We start from the raw sequence: 18,242 nt of genomic DNA, 5'->3' as shown, positions 1-18,242 counted from the left end.
CTTACAGTAAGTGACCTTTTAATGAACAACGACGCTGGCACGTGTTCCAACCCTTTCTCGATTTGCTGCTTTTGATACGATTGACAACTGCATCTTATTTAATAGAATAAGGAATTTGGTGGGTGTATCTGGTAGGGCGATTATTTGTCTTCTTTTTTTTTTCTAAAGAGACGCACATGCGCAATTCAGTCGGGCGAGTTGTGTATGCGGTGATCAGCGGTGAAAAAAACAGCGCGAGTGGAAAGCAGGGAGGGCAGCAGCATATCATGTAGCAGCCGCGCCGGGCACCGCTATTTTCAAGCGCACTCCCGCCTGGCTGTTCAGACCGGTCAGACTGGATCCGCATTTCTCTGCGCCGGTCAGTCGGTCATAGAGTGTTAGGGTTAGCATCATTAAGGGTTTGAATAACCGGGCACCGATATCCTGGTTTCACGGAAGAATAAGACGCGCAGCTGTCATGGGTGTTTAACGGAACCGGATGTGATTAAAAAAAATAAAGCAGACTTCAGAATAAGGGCACATATTATTAACGTTTAAGTAATCGTGATTTTGATATTGTCCACAATAATCGTGATTATGATTTTTTCCATTATCGAGCAGCCCTAGTATCAGGTACTGCTCCTATCTTGGATCAAGTCTTCTCTTACAGATAGAAAGTTCTACGTGTCCTGTAATAGTCATACTACATGTTCAAGTATGGAGTTCCAGAAGGGTCAAATTTAGGCTTGACAGAATCTAGCTGCCTCGCTATTAACTCAAGTTAACAGGTTTGAACATATCAACCCGGTTTTAGCATCTTTACACTTGCTTCCAATACATTTTAGAATTGATCATATGGTACTGTTGAATACCTATAAGGGAATGCATGGGCTGACATATTTTGGATCTCTTATCCCTGTATAACCCTATTAGCACTTTGAGATCCACTGGCATATTCAAAATAAAAACAATTTTATACTGCTTTCCCAGGTTTTACCTGAGGTCTGTTTTTATCCTTCCTATCCTTTTATTCTTTGTAATGTTCTTACTTCATATTATTCTGTCTTTTTCTTTATTTTTTGTCTCATTGATCTGTGAAGAACTTTGTTATCATGTTCTGATAAGTTCTATATGAATAAAGAAATGAGTAGCTGCTTCAAAATCTCAGATATTTGTCCCGGTAAATTTCAATGGTAGTAAAACCAGTGATTCATTGCGTTGCTAACTTTTAACCACTGACTCCTTTTACAGACAGCCAATGGAAATGTGGAGGCAAAGGTGGTGTGCCTGTTCAGGAGGCGAGACATCTCTGGCAACCTCAACACTCTGGCTGACAGCAATGCACGTGAGTAGCAACCACAGAGCTCAAGCCTCCTTCTTCTTCTTTGCTCGGCCCACTGACCCGTGGCCCACAAGCCTCCTCCTTACCTTCTGTTTATTGGCGGGTGGCAACAAACATCAAGGTGCATTACCACCATATACTGGATCTGGTTCTTCTTATTCTACTCACAACAATTTCACCTCATATCTACCCTTGTTTTGTACAACTTGCGAGGAGGTAGGATATAGCTCACTGCCTTTAATGAACCTGTTCCTCATTGTGTTTCACATAAAAGCTTCAAAGTACCTCCTCAGCTTTTATGATTGAAATTTTACCAAGGCCAGTTTCAGGGTTAATATAAGATCATCGCTTTGCATTTAAATTGATTTAGTTTTTTTTTTAGATATATTAAATTGATGTCTCAAACAGGGAGAGGACCACAGTAGTAAGGGTTAATACACCTTGACCCTGCCAATAAACTGAAACAAAGAAGGCTCAGTGCAAAAAGGATAGTTTGGAAAAATCTTCTAGTAAAGGGATTTTTAGATATTAAATTGTGTTTATAATAATTTGTATGTTAACGGGCTGTATGCTTATCCTGTGGTGATGCTGGTTGCAGCTTTGAGCCGCTGTAAGTAAAAGACTCCGTCCACACTGGGCTGTTCATATGGTCAATCAAAGGTCCCTGAAGCAAGACTGTAGAATCAGTGTTTTGCACTGCAACATTTCATATTTTAGGCTAAATGATAGCAACTTTTGTAAAAACATGAGATGATGCACTACAGTTTTGTTGATAACAAGTTTTTTATGGTGATTTGACACAGATGTAGTGACTAGTCAGCACTTTGTTCAGTTCAAAGAAAAAGGTTGAAATATATAAAAGTTTTATATGAAGACCATATTTAGCGGGCGACCTTGGTCTGGAGCCCTGATTAAAGTTAAAAGAGTATTAGTGAGGGGGGCTGATATCAATCATCCAATGCAATCATGTCCCTCGTGTTTATTGGTCACAAACTGCTACTAGCGGTGAAGGCAAATGTAGTAAACGCTCACCCTTTCACCTCGTCAACGATCCAAGAGAAGGAAATACCTAAAGTTACTGTTCACCATTGTTTACTCTTGTTCATGGTATTCTTTTTGTTAAGCGGTCTTCAGTCATTACCTCCGGACAATTGTGTCTGGCCGCTTTCTGGAGGTTGCTTTTCCCACAGCAGGAGGTTCTCCTTCTCAGACGCGTTGACAAAAACACAGAAATCTCCAGAGTGTTGAGATGAGGGGTGTTGGAGCAGGCAGATGCCGGATATAACATATTAATTTAGCTGCGGAGATCACATGTTTTTGTTTTCAGCACATCGACACCAGTGTAGGCCCTTATCACCAAAAGCTCTCTTGGAGTCTTCGTCAGTGTCTTCTGCATGTAGCACCGCTTTTCAACCATGAGATTTTCTTTTAGTTTTCTTTCTTTTCTTTCCATTTGTCACATGTAAGTAACATCAACAAATTCGGGGTAAAACCTGTGGAGGATCTCCTGCTGTGTTCTCACATAAGCTCTGGAGTTTCTGTGGATTTCATATGAGTGAGATTGCTGGAAAAAGTCAGCAGAAACTCAGGAGGCTCCCAGTAAGGCATTTGCATTCACACATACAGCTCCCCCTGAAAAATGTGTGGAGCATCTCTGGCGCTCAGAAAGCAGCCTAAGTAAGCAACCTACAACACAGTAGATGAACTGCGTTCTGTTTACACTGGCACACACATGCCTAGTGTACCTGAATGTACCCGAGCGCCGTACATGGTCGTTCACTGCTCTGTGTGTCCTGCACCAGATGGGTTAAAAGCAGAGATTAAATTTCCCTACCTGCATGAGCGTGTTGTGCATGTGTTTGGGACTAATAAATGCATCTTAATCTTAATCTTTATCTGAATGTTCATGTTACGTTCCTCTATGCATGTTGGTATAAATGGGGAGTATTACTGATATGGAGCAAAAATACTCATGTACACAGAGATAATTTTTGTTTTAAAACATATTAGTATGGATGTAGCCAAACTGATGCCTGGGAATCTGTCAGGGACATTTCAAAATTAACACAATAACTTAATGCATACACCACCAATAACAATGATAATAATAATGTTTAAATAAATTATTATTTTCTTAGTCTTTCCAACCTTTCCAACCTTTGCATCAATAATATCGTCTCATAATGTCTCACTTCATTGTTCGTGCCCTGCTCTTCTCTGATCAGCCTTTGAGCCCTTTCTGTGTCTTGTGTGTGATCAGAGAGCCAAGGAGGTGGGAGGGTGGAGGTAGTGGGGTGGTGCTAATGGCATGCAGACTACTGAAAGCCTGATCACATTGACTCATTACCCCCACCCCAACACCACGGCCCACACCCCCTCCCTACTCTTGGGGCTGCAGCACTTCAGACAAAGACATCTACATGCACGCACGCACGCACGCACGCACGCACGCACGCACACACACACACACACACCCACACACACACAAAATGGACGATTAAATGGAAATTTGGACCAGCTGACTGATTTAAAAAAAAAAAAAAAAAAAAAAAAGTCATCATTGATTTAAAATTTAATCAAGATCAAGGGATCGGAGGGTAAAAATGTCATATTCGTTTTTTTTGGCTAACATTAATCAATTAAGTACCAACAGTCTTTTTACCATGCGCGGTAGCATCAACATACGCATTGCTCTGGTTATATGGCTTTCTATTCTTACAGCCTACCTACAACCACGTTTGAATTCAATATATCAATCAAGATGCTGCCAAACTCTGCTGGTGTGATCAGTTGTCATCTGTCGCAGTTAGCACCTTTACAACATCCGGCATTAGCATGGGGGGGCTTCTGTCTGCCAGGGCACCAGCTAGAAGTGGGTGGCTACCAACCTTTGAGACAGTAAGCCATCAGTATACATTGAAAAAAATACATTTGTTTAATGAACAAGTGTTTCTGGTGCTGACTATTGAGGGTAACATTTAATCATAATATTTAAAAAAAGATAATATTTTTTTTATATAGCACTTCAAAACACTGCTACAAAATGCTTTACATTAGGCAAACAGCGAATCAATCAAATTGACAAAACATCCCAGATAATATTTTAGAAAGGTTTTCTCGAAAAAGTATGTTTTGATGTCCTTTTATCAGTGTCTGTCTGGATAAAATGATCAAGTAGGCAAACAAGAAAGGCTTTCTGGAAGAGATATGTTATGATCTACTGCCACCAGTATTAATAAAATAGGTAAAATGAACAAACCTGGCATTTTAGGATGGAATTTAAAAAAAATGGCAATGGCTCTCAGTGTAACTTCCAATGACAAGTCATTCCAGTGGTCTTTCGTTCTGAGCTCTGACTGCAAAGCTCTTTCCATTTATGTTTTTCGGCTGGTGTCTGTAACAGTGAGGATCTCACGCTATGCAAATGTGCGTGAGATCCTCAACATCAAACCTAAAAAACCCAGGGAGCTAATGAAATGTGGCTAAAATACGAGTAATATGATTGATATCTTTTTAAAAATATTAAGCAGTTGATTAAGATTTGATTGTTCTTTGTGGACTTCAACTACTGAACCCCTAACATATCAGAAATTTAAATTTAAGAATTTTCAAAATGACCACTGCTGTAGTTTATAGCTTTTAATGAATAAGCCAATAAAGACATGCTGGTGGCTAACAGCCAAAGAGGCAGTCATCAGACACAAGCTGGTTCGACTTGGGTCAAAGTACATTTCAACTAGCTGGCAGGATGCTGGAACGAATACATGCCAACTCACATTCCTGATAGATTAGTAATGCGAATAGTGTAATTTCATTTGTTACATTTCAATCATGGAGAAGAGTCTTAAATAGCTTCTCCATGATAACTCTTGAGAGTTTTTAAATCCTTCCTCATATTAGTCAGTGTTTTGGTTCCTCTAAAACCTTCATTCTAATGGATTTGGTATATTTGTGGAATAATGTAGTCATCAGACCATTGACAAGCTAATTAACATCTACCGTTTGAATTCAGTGCATTTTTTTCGTATTAATATACAAGCATATTTTCAGGATTTTACAAAATGATTGTCATCTTTGAACATCTATTGTTACACAACGTCTCAATATTGTGTAGCATTCGATTGATTCGTGAGCCAGATTAAGTAATTTGCAAGTGCAAACTTTGTAATGCAACAATCCATGCATGTAAATAATTCCTTTGAGAGCTGAATTTTTCTTGCGCACAAATAAGACACTTGCTGAGCACTGTAACGGGCACAAAACATCTGCTGAAAGTAAAACTGGAGACTGATTAAGGTCTGACCTCTAAATTAGGGTGTTCATGTATTTTCTTATTTTCTTATTTGGAGCAGTTTGAGTATGCAATTCTATTCTACATCATACTCTGGGCCTGCTGGGAGGAACTTGGGAGAATACAGTCAGTTTGCTAGCTTGACTGTAACGTCAGGTGGACATGAGCTGGACCAGGCTAGTCTGGAGGGAGATGTTTTCATGCTAATTTATCACTTATACCTTGACATGAAAGTAGTCTGATTTAAGTCAGAAGTAAACTTGGTCCTACATTGCAGTCTTGCTTCATGAAACAGTTCTCAGGTCTGGCTTAGATCGCAATGATCCTGTGCGAGTGATGAGGAGGTGAAGAGGCCCCTTCTCTCTGCTGCTGCTCATTTGTAATAAACCTCGCTTTATCTTCCTCGCGGTTTCTCATCTCTGCTCCCCTCCTCTTCTTCCTCCTTCTACACTCGCATCAATTCTTTGTGCAGAACAAAAGGCCCTTGATCTGTCCCTGAGGGCCACGAAACGGGTTAATTCTGACTTGCCTTGCGTCTTTGAGCAAATAAAGAGTGTGTGTGTGCCAGTGTAGGAGTGTCTCAATGTTATACTGTGTGCGCTTAAGTCAATACGATAGTGTGTGCGTGTGGTGTTTGTGTGCGTGTTTGTGTTGGGGATACATGTTAGGGGGAGGGGGGATGGGCTCCTCAGGTTTGATACACAGGGTTTCCTACTTTGTCTGGCAGGGACTAGCCGGACAGGAGGAGGAGGGGGGAGGGGAGTTGAGAGGTTAACAGAAAAGGGGTGTGGCTAAAGTTACAGTCCCTCTCTCTGTCTCTCACTATCTCTCTCTCCCTCCTTGCTCTCATTGACAGGGTTTCCTGTGGCTGAGTGCAGGGGCGGAGTCCACAGAGATGGAGTGATATAGTCCCTCCCCTACAGCTTGCAACAAATTACCCGCCTGAAATTGGGAATGTAGAATTTAGTGGCCACACACACACACACACACACACACGCATAGGCACACACTAACACACAGATAGGTGCCTGTGGCTTAAATTGTTTCACGTTTCTTCATGCCTTAATTAGTGTGAGAGTAGCATTATATCACTGTAAGACCATTAATAACCTTGTTGGTTGCGTTGCATTGTGGTGGATGGAACAGTTGAAGTGCACAAAAACTAATTTCTTTTTTAATTCAAGAATTCACACCAGAGAGCTCATAGGCCCAATATTCTCTCTGATAAATTGACGACCTTTATAACTTTAAACAACTTTTTTTTTCATAACTGCCCTTGTATTTCGTAATGAAGAAATACAAATCTCCCATGTAACTGTGCAGCCATGTTTTAAACAGTCTTTTAATTTTAAATTTTTTGGAACAACAATCGAACTATATGGTACTTAAGAAATAAAATGGACGCAGACTACAGTATATGTATTACCAGGATATATTTGTTACTGTTGTTTTGGTCTTTTTATGGGAAAAATCCCTAATCTCATAGTATTATAAACATATTTTTTCAACCCCATAATCGTATTGATCTGTGGGGAATTCATCCTCTCTTCCGTAAAGAAACATTGAGACTTTTATTGCGGTTACTTTGTAAATATACATAACAAATGATGATTCTGTACAGGAGCAATATCTGAAATGTGTTACAATAATTAAATATGTTGAAGAAAGAGGTTTTGACCCTTTCACAACTGGTGGATAACTCCAGATTACTCTGACCAATAATCTGTTCAGAAAGTTTTTGTAAACCTGCTGGAGTTGAACTAAGAAGCTGCTTCACGTCCCGTGGCCACCAGGGGGCCACGGGACTATGTGAGCAGATTGTGTCAAACACACCAAATACTTTTTGAGCAACATTAATCTTAATATATTTTCCTGTCTACCTGGCACGCGAAGAAAATCAGTTTTAGGTTTAAGCCTACAGGACATTTTCTGTGAATCAGGTTTTACGTGTGATGGCTTTGTGTAACGTCATGCGATGATGTTTGTCTTTGTAGGAGAATTTGAAGAGGAGTCAAAGCAGCCAGTGCTGTCAACAGAACAACAGAAACACCAACTCAAGCACAGAGAGCTCTTCTTGTCTCGACAGTTTGAATCTCTACCTGCTACCCACATACGGTATGTGTTCACAGGAGCCTCTGACAATGCTGCACTTTGTTCTGAACCCTGACACCTACCATGCACAGCCGTTATGACATTGATATGTTGTGTCCCAGCTTAGGTCATCCTATTTCCTTTCCTAAGAGTTGTCCCTCCTTTTTAAGTCAATAAAATGAAGTGCAGCTAGCTATACTGGCTGCAATATTGTAGAATTAAATATCATTTTGTGGAAAGTCTTTTCATCATTGTCATCGGACATCCTGGTTTCTAAATGTCTGCTCACTGTCTCCTCAGAGGGAAATGTAATGTCACCCTCCTGAATGAAACAGATGTTTTGGTTGGCTACCTGGAGAAGGAGGTAAGAAAACATCCGTCACTTAGGGCAACCACAAAAAAAAAAAGAAAAACGGGAAGAACACCATTGTTTGGTTTGCAGCTGTAATATGTTGTAATTTCTGTGCAGGATTGTTTCTTCTACTCGTTGGTGTTCGACCCTCTCCAGAAGACTCTGTTGGCAGATCAGGGCGAGATCCGTGTGGGCTCCAAGTACCAGGCAGAGATCCCTGACAAGCTCGCTGAGGGTGGGTGGAGATGGAAAGCAGACAATGTTTCCTGAATTCAGTCAACACCCATAAAAAGACTAGGGGGACCATAAACAGTACAGAGTGGATTTTCCTGAGTGTCCAGTAGATAATGTTGAAACAAGTTCCTCCTCTTTCAGGTGAATCCGATAACCGGATGCAGGAGAAGCTGGAGACCAAGGTGTGGGACCCTAACAACCAGCTCAAAGACCCCCAGATCGACCAGTTTCTGGTGGTGGCAAGGTAATGCTCCCTTGCGATCTGTCACCCAGTTGCTGCATCTTCATGTCTAGATCCTGTTGCCATGACAATTTATGGCTCTTCCATCAGCAGGGCAGATTTCTAGAAAAAAATCCAAGATATTTAAATCTCAAAATATAAACATTTCACAGTTAATAACATGCAAAATCCTTTATGGGAGGATAACCTAAGATTTAAACATGTTTTATTATTTCACACATGAGTTTTGGGGTATGCATTTCGGAGGATCAGGAGGTAGAGCTGCTTGGATCCCCGTCTCTCCCATTCCGATGTGTCATGGGACTGAACCCCAATGTATCCCTGACTGCCATGCCAACAGTATATGACTGATGTTTGTGTGTGTAGCAAAACTGGACTCTAATCTGCTTTGAGTTTTCATCTAGACTATAAAAGTGCTATATAAATACAGACCATTTACAAAAAATGCGAGACAGATCAGTGATGATAACCAGTATTTGTTTGTTTCAGAGCTGTGGGGACGTTTGCTCGGGCCCTGGACTGCAGCAGCTCCATCCGCCAGCCCAGCCTCCATATGAGTGCAGCAGCAGCCTCCAGAGATATCACACTGGTGAGTCCCTATTGAAAGTATTTAAAAATGATAATAATATTATTTATTTATACAGCAGGAATAGGTGACAGGAAAAACATCCTATTCATGTTTGTTATGTTTTATTTGAAATAGGTACTCATTCCAATGACCCATATCTTGTGTCCTTTCTGTAAAGTTAACAACAAGAAAGTCCAGATAATAACAGAGTCAAAACTAGTTAATTGACAACATTTGTACATCGTGTAAAATTATACAAATAAATGCTGGATAAAAAAACAGGAGCAGCAGGGTTGTTCCTGTCCCCCAGATCGCCCAAAAGCCCCAGGTCCATTCTCTCTTAATTGGATGCATAGAAATTGATTAATAGTAATTTTCTCATATTGTTCTTTTCACCTCCTAAATAATTAAAACCCCAAAATCTTCAATCATCTTTATAATCGTAATATATTATCCTGCATGGTGAAGTATACTGTATATTGACAGGTGGTTATTTCTGACAGTTTTGTTTAGGTCTGCGTATTTTATAGTCAAGAAAAAAGCTGAGTGATGGGGTGAAAGCCCCAGTAACTGGAAACTTTGTTTGTCGCTGAAGTGTTTGTCCGAGAGTCTGTACTGGCTCACTGCAGTTAATGCATCTTAATTGGTGATGGGTTACATGGAGCGCTCACACCTTTCTCTCTCACTGATCATTTAACATGTAAATCCAGCTGAAATCCCAGCACTGCCGTCGCCTGCCATTTATATGTCTGGTGATTTTGTCAGATTACATTGTATTAATAAAATCAGGATTGTATCGGAGCCAGAACAGCAGTTTGTAAATGGCTGTAGAGCAGAGGTCTTCAACAGGGGTCTGTGACCCCTAGGGGGTCCGCGGAGGTACTGCAGGGGGTTGCGAAATGTTTGGTAGATTAATCAATTTTTTATATTTTTTCTAATTTTTGATTTATTTTCCACAAATTTTAATGTCTTTAAATACACATTAACATGCATCCAACATATTGAGAGGCTGATTTGACCCTCTACCTGACAACCTCCATCCGTTTAAGGTTAGATAAGTTGTGTGCTACCCATCAAGGCCTGACATTTCACCAATGTGGGATAATGTGTGCCATCCGCAGATGGCTTGAGGATTCACTGTCTCTTCTACATGTTTGTTTAAAATAAAAATATGAATATATGAACCCGTGCTATATTTGAATAGCTTCGTATTGAGTGCACAATAACAGGGTAGCCATGTTTATATATGGCACTAGGCCCAGTTTAATATAAAACACAATTTAAACAATATATATAGTAGGGGGTCCCTGCTCCATCTTTCCACCAGTTCGGGGGTCCTTGGCCTGAAAAACTTTGAAGACCCCTGCTGTAGAGTGACTGTTGGTTCACATGTTATCTCAATGGGCCACATCAGAGTCGCCGTTCATACATGAGAAATACTGTCTTGGATGCTGAAGCTCATATGTTGTCTGTGACCTTTCTCTGATCTTAGTTCCATGCAATGGACACGCTGCAGAAGAACAGCTATGACCTGGCCAAAGCCATGTCCACCCTCGTCCCTCAGGGAGGTCCAGTGCTCTGCCGTGATGAGATGGAGGAATGGAGTGCCTCAGAGGCCATGTTGTTTGAGGAGGCTCTGGAGAAATACGGGAAAGACTTCAACGACATTCGTCAGGACTTTGTAAGCGCTCCCACTCTAATGTCTCTTACACCATAGATGTGGAAACTTTGATAGTGCTGTATTGTACACATTCTTTATGTACAACTTGAGCTCAATAGATGTTTTATTCCTCAGTTACCCTGGAAGTCTCTAGCCAGTGTGGTCCAGTTCTATTACATGTGGAAGACTACTGACCGCTACATCCAACAGGTAGGCCCTCACCCATCCTTAAAATACCAAGTATCACTGTTTGATTTGGTTTTTAAAATATCTCTATCAAGCTCCTCAAAAACCCTAAATGTTGTCTCTCATTCAGAAACGACTAAAGGCAGCAGAGGCAGATAGCAAGCTGAAGCAGGTGTACATCCCCACCTAGTGAGTATTACTGTCAACTGCTACACCACACATCTACCTTGACATAAAACTGCTGTCAAAATAACCTTCTGTCCTCCCCATTTCTTAACCAGCACCAAACCCAACCCCAACCAGATCATGGCTCCTGGAAGCAAGCCTGGTATGAACGGGGCCACTGGTTTTCAGAAAGGACTCAGCTGTGAGAGCTGCCACAGTAAGTACACACAGGATGAGAGATCTGAAGGAAAAAAAGGAAAAAATACTTATTCTAGAACAACACTTTGAAAATATTGTTCTTTCTATTTATTTTGTAGTGACACCCAATATATCATATCGCTGTACTGCTAAACTTGAGTTGCTTTTATTGTCAGTTGTTAATGATTTGTGCTTTGAGTCCAAGTTTTGATCAGACAAAATGAATGTTCACATCCTGGTATAACTATTGCAGACAAGTACATTTCAAAATCAACAGTACATAGACATGGTGTTTAAAGTACAATCATTGGGTGTTTTTTTTTAATCGCCTCAGTTCCAAGTGTACAGTGTTGGAATAAGGTGGTTGGAGTTCCACACAATGAAGCAGCAGACTTATTTTTGACAAAAATACATCTAGAGATGCCCCCCTAACTAAAACTGCCCTGTCTCTAACCCAGCGGCCCAGTCTGCTCAGTGGTATGCTTGGGGGCCTCCCAACATGCAGTGCAGACTTTGTGCCTCCTGCTGGATCTACTGGAAGAAGTATGGGGGCCTGAAGACCCCCACACAGCTAGAGGGCGCTGCCAGGGGTGGCTCTGTAAGATTATTTTTTTCAGATCTCACCTTAGATGTTTGATATTGGTTTAAAACATTGCAAAAATAAACTATGCACTCTGAATGCGTATTGTTCGCTCTCTTGTCCTCTGTCCAGGAGTCAGGCCCCCGTGGGCACATGACACGCCAGGAGGTCCAGGGCCTGTCACCATTCACCCGCAATGAGGGTCGAGCAAAGCTGCTGGCTAAAAACCGCCAGACGTTCATCCTGCAGACCACCAAGCTGACCCGCATCGCTCGGCGGGTGTGTGAGGACATCCTGCAGCCTCGCCGCGCTGCACGGCGACCCTACGCCTCCATCAACTCCAACGCAGTCAAGGCCGAGTGTATGTGTACACAGATTCTCACTTGTTTCCTGATGCATGTCTTAAGTCAATTCTAAGTCTAAATGTACTGTAGGTCAGTGAGTGACTGGACATGTGTGTTTGTTCAGGTATGATCAGGCTTCCCAAAGCACCAAAAACACCTCTAAAGACCAAGGTGGTGCCTCGACCGTCACTGGCCACTATAGTGAAGGATTTAGGTAAGCCCACGTCATGAGATCACCACTCCTTTCTGCGACCCTTTAAATACCAAACAGCTGTTCCTGCCTTAACTGTCCTCTAGTCTGATTAAATGTTTTGTGTCTCTGTAGCCATCTCGGCTCCTCTGAAACTGAAGGCATCCAGAGGACCCCCGACACCCATCAACAGGAACCAGGCCAGCCAGCCTAGAGTGGGCCAAAGCCTCCTGGGAAAGAGGGGCTTTGACAGCGTCAGTATTTCTCAAGGACCCCAGCATGGGTGGCTTATCTTTAGATATTACGTGCTACAGTAGAACACCCTAGCAACAACTTAACTGTGACTGTTGACATTCAACTTGAGCACATTTTCCTCTGCAATTTTATGTGTTTTCAAAGTAAACCTGGCCATATCATTCTAACATCTTCTTCAGCCTATCTTTTGTCATTTTCACATAAGCATCTTTACTTACTTGCTGTTTGTTGCTCAAATGAACAACACAAGTGATTAATTATTCTTGTGTTTCATTGGTTCACAGGCTACAGGAGTGCCCTACCCAGCCAATGGGAGGCCGTATACGTCAGGTATGAGGACCACCTCCCAATCGGTCATCAAGCGGCAGAAGGTCAGCCAGGGCGAAGCTCCCAACCCTGTGGTGTTTGTGGCTACAAAGGACACTAGGTACATTTGCTGTCTCTGGCGGTAGCATAAACTGCGCTGCACCTGCCATCAGTCTATATACACTGACTGTGTTTGCATCGGTCACACTGAATTCAATTATTGTAGTTTGATGTGATATACACCACCACCGTTTATTCTGTGATTGGTCCGCATGGTCCAACAAACTCACCACCATATTTAAATTTAGTTAAAGGAACGAGCAAACAGACACCAGAGAAATTGTAAATAAGTTGACCAGAAACAGGAAGACACCAGCGTAGAAACTCAATTTCACGAAACAGCAAGACTCACATTCACGTTAACTGCGTGCCTGCCTACAGTGTAGCTTTGACGCAGAAGCATGAATTAGGCTTTACCACACATCTCTACACAGCCAGTAGACATTTAGTTTGATTAGCTTTTTTTAGCATTCAGTCCGGAAGCAGAGGAACCATCTAACCTGTATAAATATTCTCATTAAGCACCTTTGAAACTCACTAAGAAATAAGTTGTTTGAAATTTGTCTGATCTGTCCAGAATGTTTTAAGAGCTGGAAAATCTGGTCTATTCCAACTTTTGTTCTACTTTTCTTCAGCTATGTCCATGATCATCCAACAGTTACGATAACAATGTACACATCAACATAAATTACAGACATCAGTGATCACAGTGACATCACTAATAATTATTCCAGCAGGCTGAGAAAAACAAGCAATTGGGTCATAACATGTAGCAGCAACAACAGCACGTCAACCGCTTGTCTGCCGCTTGTTGAGTTCACTTAAGCATAGACATGCTGTTTTACTACTGTGCCACGGTAATTGGTTGTTTAATGTACAGAAAGTATAAGAACGCATGCACACCCAAATAATAAGCACTAGGGTCTGGACAGAAGCAATGACAACCAGAAGATAAGAAATGTCTACACACCAGTGGAGGCTCCCACCAACTTTTTAACTACCTCCCCATGTATCCACCTTTCATGTACAGACCATGATGTGTTCTCCTGCTGGTTTCTTTCACCCAGGGCTCTGAGGAAACATCTGACCCAGTCAGAGATGCGTCGGGCAGCAAGAAAACCTCATCTGCTGGTCCGGATCAAGCTGCCGCCACCCCCTCGTTCCCTGGCCATGCCCCTGCTTCCCTCCAGCACCAGCGAACCCATCGTCCTGGAGGACTGAAGGGGATGATGGAAGGGGCAGGGTTCTTTTAACAGGACAAAGGGGTCGGGAGGGAGGGAGGGAGTTGGGGAGGGTCTGTGCTCAGGCTGTCAAATACAGGCAGCAAAGTACGCCATACCAGTAGTTTTTTTATTTTCCCTTTTTTCAGTGTCATTTTTCTGTAGTCCTCTGTTACTTCCCAAAAGTTGATGTGACACACAGACACACACATACGCACACACATACACACAAACACACAAGCGCTTACGTGACTGTACATTTTCCTCATAATAAAGACATGGACACACATCCCCTCACTAGAACTCACTCAATACCTTGGGCTTTGTAGTATTTTATTCCAAATCCTGATGAATTACTTTTCTCCACTTTTAAATGCCGCCTGTTTTTTTTTTAATGTGTAATTTAAATCATATTTCTCATCTTGAAACAATGGTGATGAAGCACACTGTTTTTCCTCCCATGTTGCTATCTTTGTGTAAATATATGCATCATTGAAGGGGTGTTTGCCCACTGTGTGTGAGGAGAATGTGTGGGAGGATGGCAATGGGAGACTCAGTGTGGGACAGCTGTAACAGGCAGGAGATCGAATCTGATCTGAGTTGTAGATTTCACTCGGATGAACTGACAACTGCCAGTCGTAGGCTGTGCTCAGGCTCTTTTGTCAGGTTGACTGAGCAGACTTCCGCGTTCGATCCATCTGCTAACATTTAAGTTTTTAATGAGCCTGTAACTCATCAGCTCTTCCCATCATCCGTCAGGAGCCTGTTGCTGGTGTTCAAACAGCTCCGGCCTCACACCACTGGTTTATCCCACCTGCATCCTCCGTCTTGTGCAAGTCCTTCGGTGTCAAAAATATTGAGTGGGCACAAAACAAGTTGAGAAGTGTGAAAGTCTAGGTTTGAGAGTTTGCAGTGGCACGTGTGAGTACAGAACACAGCTGTAGAGAAAGTGAGGACAGAATGTAGAGTCTATTACATGTTTGGAGTTGGCAGGAGATAGTGACAGTATTTTTACAGCAGGAGCTTCTTTGCTCAAAGCTTGAAGCTCCACTCAGACAGTGTTGTGGAAGTAGTGCCAGTGTCAGGACTGCAGCTCGCCGTCATTTTCCTTATCGATGATTCTGCTAATGATTTTACCGCTGATCAAGTTAGAGCAGGTCAGATTATTTCAACAGATGGTCCTAACAGCCACAGTTCCTGTCAATGTCAACCAGTGATGACATGAAGCATCTAAACCGACAAGTGGAAAATTAGAGCCAGTGGAATGAGAATGCACAAACTGTGGTGGTTGTTGTGATTTACTTTTTATTTTACTGAGTTGTGATTTTACCAATGTGGTTTTTCTACTGTTTGTAGAGCCTGATGTTAATCCTGGCTCAAATTTGTTTGGTGCTCACTTGATAGTTTTGTGGCTAATAATCTTCTATAATTGTGTGAGCCTTCACAAGGCATCACATTGGTCATTTTGAAAGAAGGTGAACATCTCCTGTCACTCGATTGCCAGGCCTTTGGAGCCCCTTTTAGACAGTTTGGAGAGAGAAGTACCCTGACTCCTGTTCTCTTCGCCTCACTCTGAGGAGTCTGAACAGCCGGTCTGGAATCCTCGTCTGTAGGAGGGAAGCGTGGTGTGTTTAATGACATTCAGATGATTGTGGTTACCTTGAATTTGCACGAGTTACTGTGTGACCTGCGATGCTGAGAGAACACATTTGGCTTTGAGGTACTATGTTTGAGTCCAAAGTGAAGCCATAATGTTGGAAAAAGGTTGATGTTCTCACCCTGAGCTAATGTTGGACTTTAGCCACAGCATTTCTGAAAATGTAGTGTTTTAATTGGTTTGAATGAAACCGTCGCAGTTATGTTACTGACCAGTTGATGAAAGTCTGTTTAATAAAGCGCAATATGTAAATGTTTGGAGGACAATTAGGGCCAAAAATTTGTTCTTAAAAAATTATTTAAAAAAAAAAGCAAAGTGAGTCTGAGGTTGAATGCGTACTTTTTCTCCAGATATTAATTAATTGATTCAGAATTTGTTTTCCCCATGGCCTTAATCTTCTGTAAATGTTTGCTGATGCGAAGCAGAAGTGATGTTTCTGATTGTGATTGGGTATGATGATGAAAGAACCTGTCAACTTGTGCTTTAATTTGCTTTGTTTGTTTTAGTTCCCCCTGTCTGTACCATTATGAAAGGGTAAATACTAAAAGTAAGATGTTAATTGGATAATTATAACTCCTTTGTGTTCCCTAGCCTCAAAACAGCGAGGGGCTAATCTGGTTTTATAAGCAAGTATGGTCCCAATGTGGGCTTTGTAATATTTCTCCCCCTAAAAAAAGAACTGAAGTGTTGACTTTGTAGCAAATACTAATCATTGTAAAGAAAAGTGGAAAACTGGCATATTGGAAACTTTTTTTTACAGCTAAAATGTGTATTTCTCAACTATTGTGGAGATGGCTCTAATAGGCTACTGTACATGTGAAACATTGCTCTCCTTCATTGGGTGGGGGGTGGGGGCTGGTCATTTGAACCTAGGGCAACATTCAAAAGGGACAGGGTGTGGATTTTTTTTATGGGCGGAGAGACAAACATGTTAAAAGTTAAAAGTTTTTTTCAAGTGTTTTTTATTCCAATGTCTCTGTATCCTTTAATGTATCTTGATAAGAAAAGAAATAAAGATTTTTTTTTTCTTTGTGGTCACATGATTGCTGCTTCTTGACTGATTTTTAATGGTTCAACTAAACAGATGGGTGTCAACGTGCAGTACTTCTTTACTGTGTACTTTTTAATCTGTGTCAATATGGTAAATACGGAAAGATTGCATTTGCTCTCAGTTTCATATTCTTTGATCATATATTTCCTAGCTTTGTTTATAGTTTTAGCGAAAAATCAACTGCTACATTAGAGAAGAACAAAAAGATGTATATTTAAAAAAATCTCTGTGGAACCATAAAGGGCATTTTTTCCACCACAAGACATTTCAATTCCCTGTTAAAACCCTATGAGATGAATTGTAATTTGTGAATAAGGGCTTTACAAATAAAATTTGATTGAAATGATTGAAATAGCAGTAGGTATCAGATTTTGGTAGAAACATCTTTTAATTATTTTATTATGAGGTGATTGCTGTAAATTGATGTGGTGAACCAATAACTGTGGTTTTATCACTGATATATTAATGGCTTTTTTATAATCCAAATTAAATTAGCATGAGATTGAAATCAATCCCTGGGATTAATTTGCTGTGTTTTTTTCTACTAGAAATCAATGACAAACATATCTAAGTATTCTTGACTGCAATCATCACTTAATTAACTAAAAGAAAGACCTGTCTTGTACATTAGAGTACATGAATGGCTTTTAATTAATAAATAAGTTTATCGTAAATATTTGACTGTGGTTAATTTCCAGATGTCGGTGATATATACTATACTGAAGACAACCAATAGGGGATGGCCAAGGTATTTGGGCCTCACTACCTGGAGCTGTCGTGTTGTTCATCTATGACGGTGGAGAAAATCACTAAGACCCTATTTTGTTTTTCTTCAGTACATTTTCCTTATATCAAATACAAATATTGTATCAAATGTCATATCACATTTGAAGGACTGGGTTCAAACTGCTGACAGCATGGACATAAACAAACACTATTTTATTTAACAGTTGTGATAAAAAAAAATATTACAACAAACATTATACAAGAAAACATATTAGGTAAATAAGTAAATGATAAATGGATAAAGAAGTTACTAATAAGCCTATAGGGGGAATTTGGGTAATGTGCAATTTTGACTCTGCAACTTATTTTGATTTCTAATTTACACATTAGACCAACATGTCATACCTTTTTGTAATCATTAAGATAATTTCTAACCACACCAGAATGAATAGAGAGATCATGCTCAGGGGAGACATGGCACATTTTTGTGTGTTCTTTGTGCCTACATTTGATAATATGGGACACTTATATTAGTCTCTAAAGAAA

General features: G+C 40.9%; 1 protein-coding gene across 1 annotated transcript in view; it reads left to right on the top strand.

The window, feature by feature from the left end:
- mta2 (metastasis associated 1 family, member 2) overlaps positions 1-14,304 on the top strand; it is a 29,473-nt gene extending 15,169 nt beyond the window's left edge. The window contains exons 3-18 of the mRNA XM_062384154.1: positions 1,231-1,324; positions 7,607-7,727; positions 8,004-8,067; positions 8,173-8,290; positions 8,431-8,533; positions 9,020-9,119; positions 10,591-10,779; positions 10,894-10,968; positions 11,075-11,133; positions 11,226-11,326; positions 11,766-11,905; positions 12,020-12,248; positions 12,356-12,445; positions 12,557-12,675; positions 12,961-13,103; positions 14,110-14,304. Coding sequence (XP_062240138.1) covers positions 1,231-1,324; positions 7,607-7,727; positions 8,004-8,067; positions 8,173-8,290; positions 8,431-8,533; positions 9,020-9,119; positions 10,591-10,779; positions 10,894-10,968; positions 11,075-11,133; positions 11,226-11,326; positions 11,766-11,905; positions 12,020-12,248; positions 12,356-12,445; positions 12,557-12,675; positions 12,961-13,103; positions 14,110-14,263 — 1,899 coding nt within the window. The 3' untranslated portion in view covers positions 14,264-14,304. The remainder of the gene's footprint in view (positions 1-1,230; positions 1,325-7,606; positions 7,728-8,003; positions 8,068-8,172; positions 8,291-8,430; positions 8,534-9,019; positions 9,120-10,590; positions 10,780-10,893; positions 10,969-11,074; positions 11,134-11,225; positions 11,327-11,765; positions 11,906-12,019; positions 12,249-12,355; positions 12,446-12,556; positions 12,676-12,960; positions 13,104-14,109) is intronic.
- Positions 14,305-18,242: the final 3,938 nt, after the last annotated feature.

Source organism: Platichthys flesus, chromosome 24 (genome assembly GCF_949316205.1).
Source record: "Platichthys flesus chromosome 24, fPlaFle2.1, whole genome shotgun sequence".
Taxonomy (NCBI): domain Eukaryota; kingdom Metazoa; phylum Chordata; class Actinopteri; order Pleuronectiformes; family Pleuronectidae; genus Platichthys; species Platichthys flesus.
The sequence above is the reverse complement of the archived record's forward strand: the minus strand, read 5'-3'. Positions and strand labels throughout refer to the sequence as shown.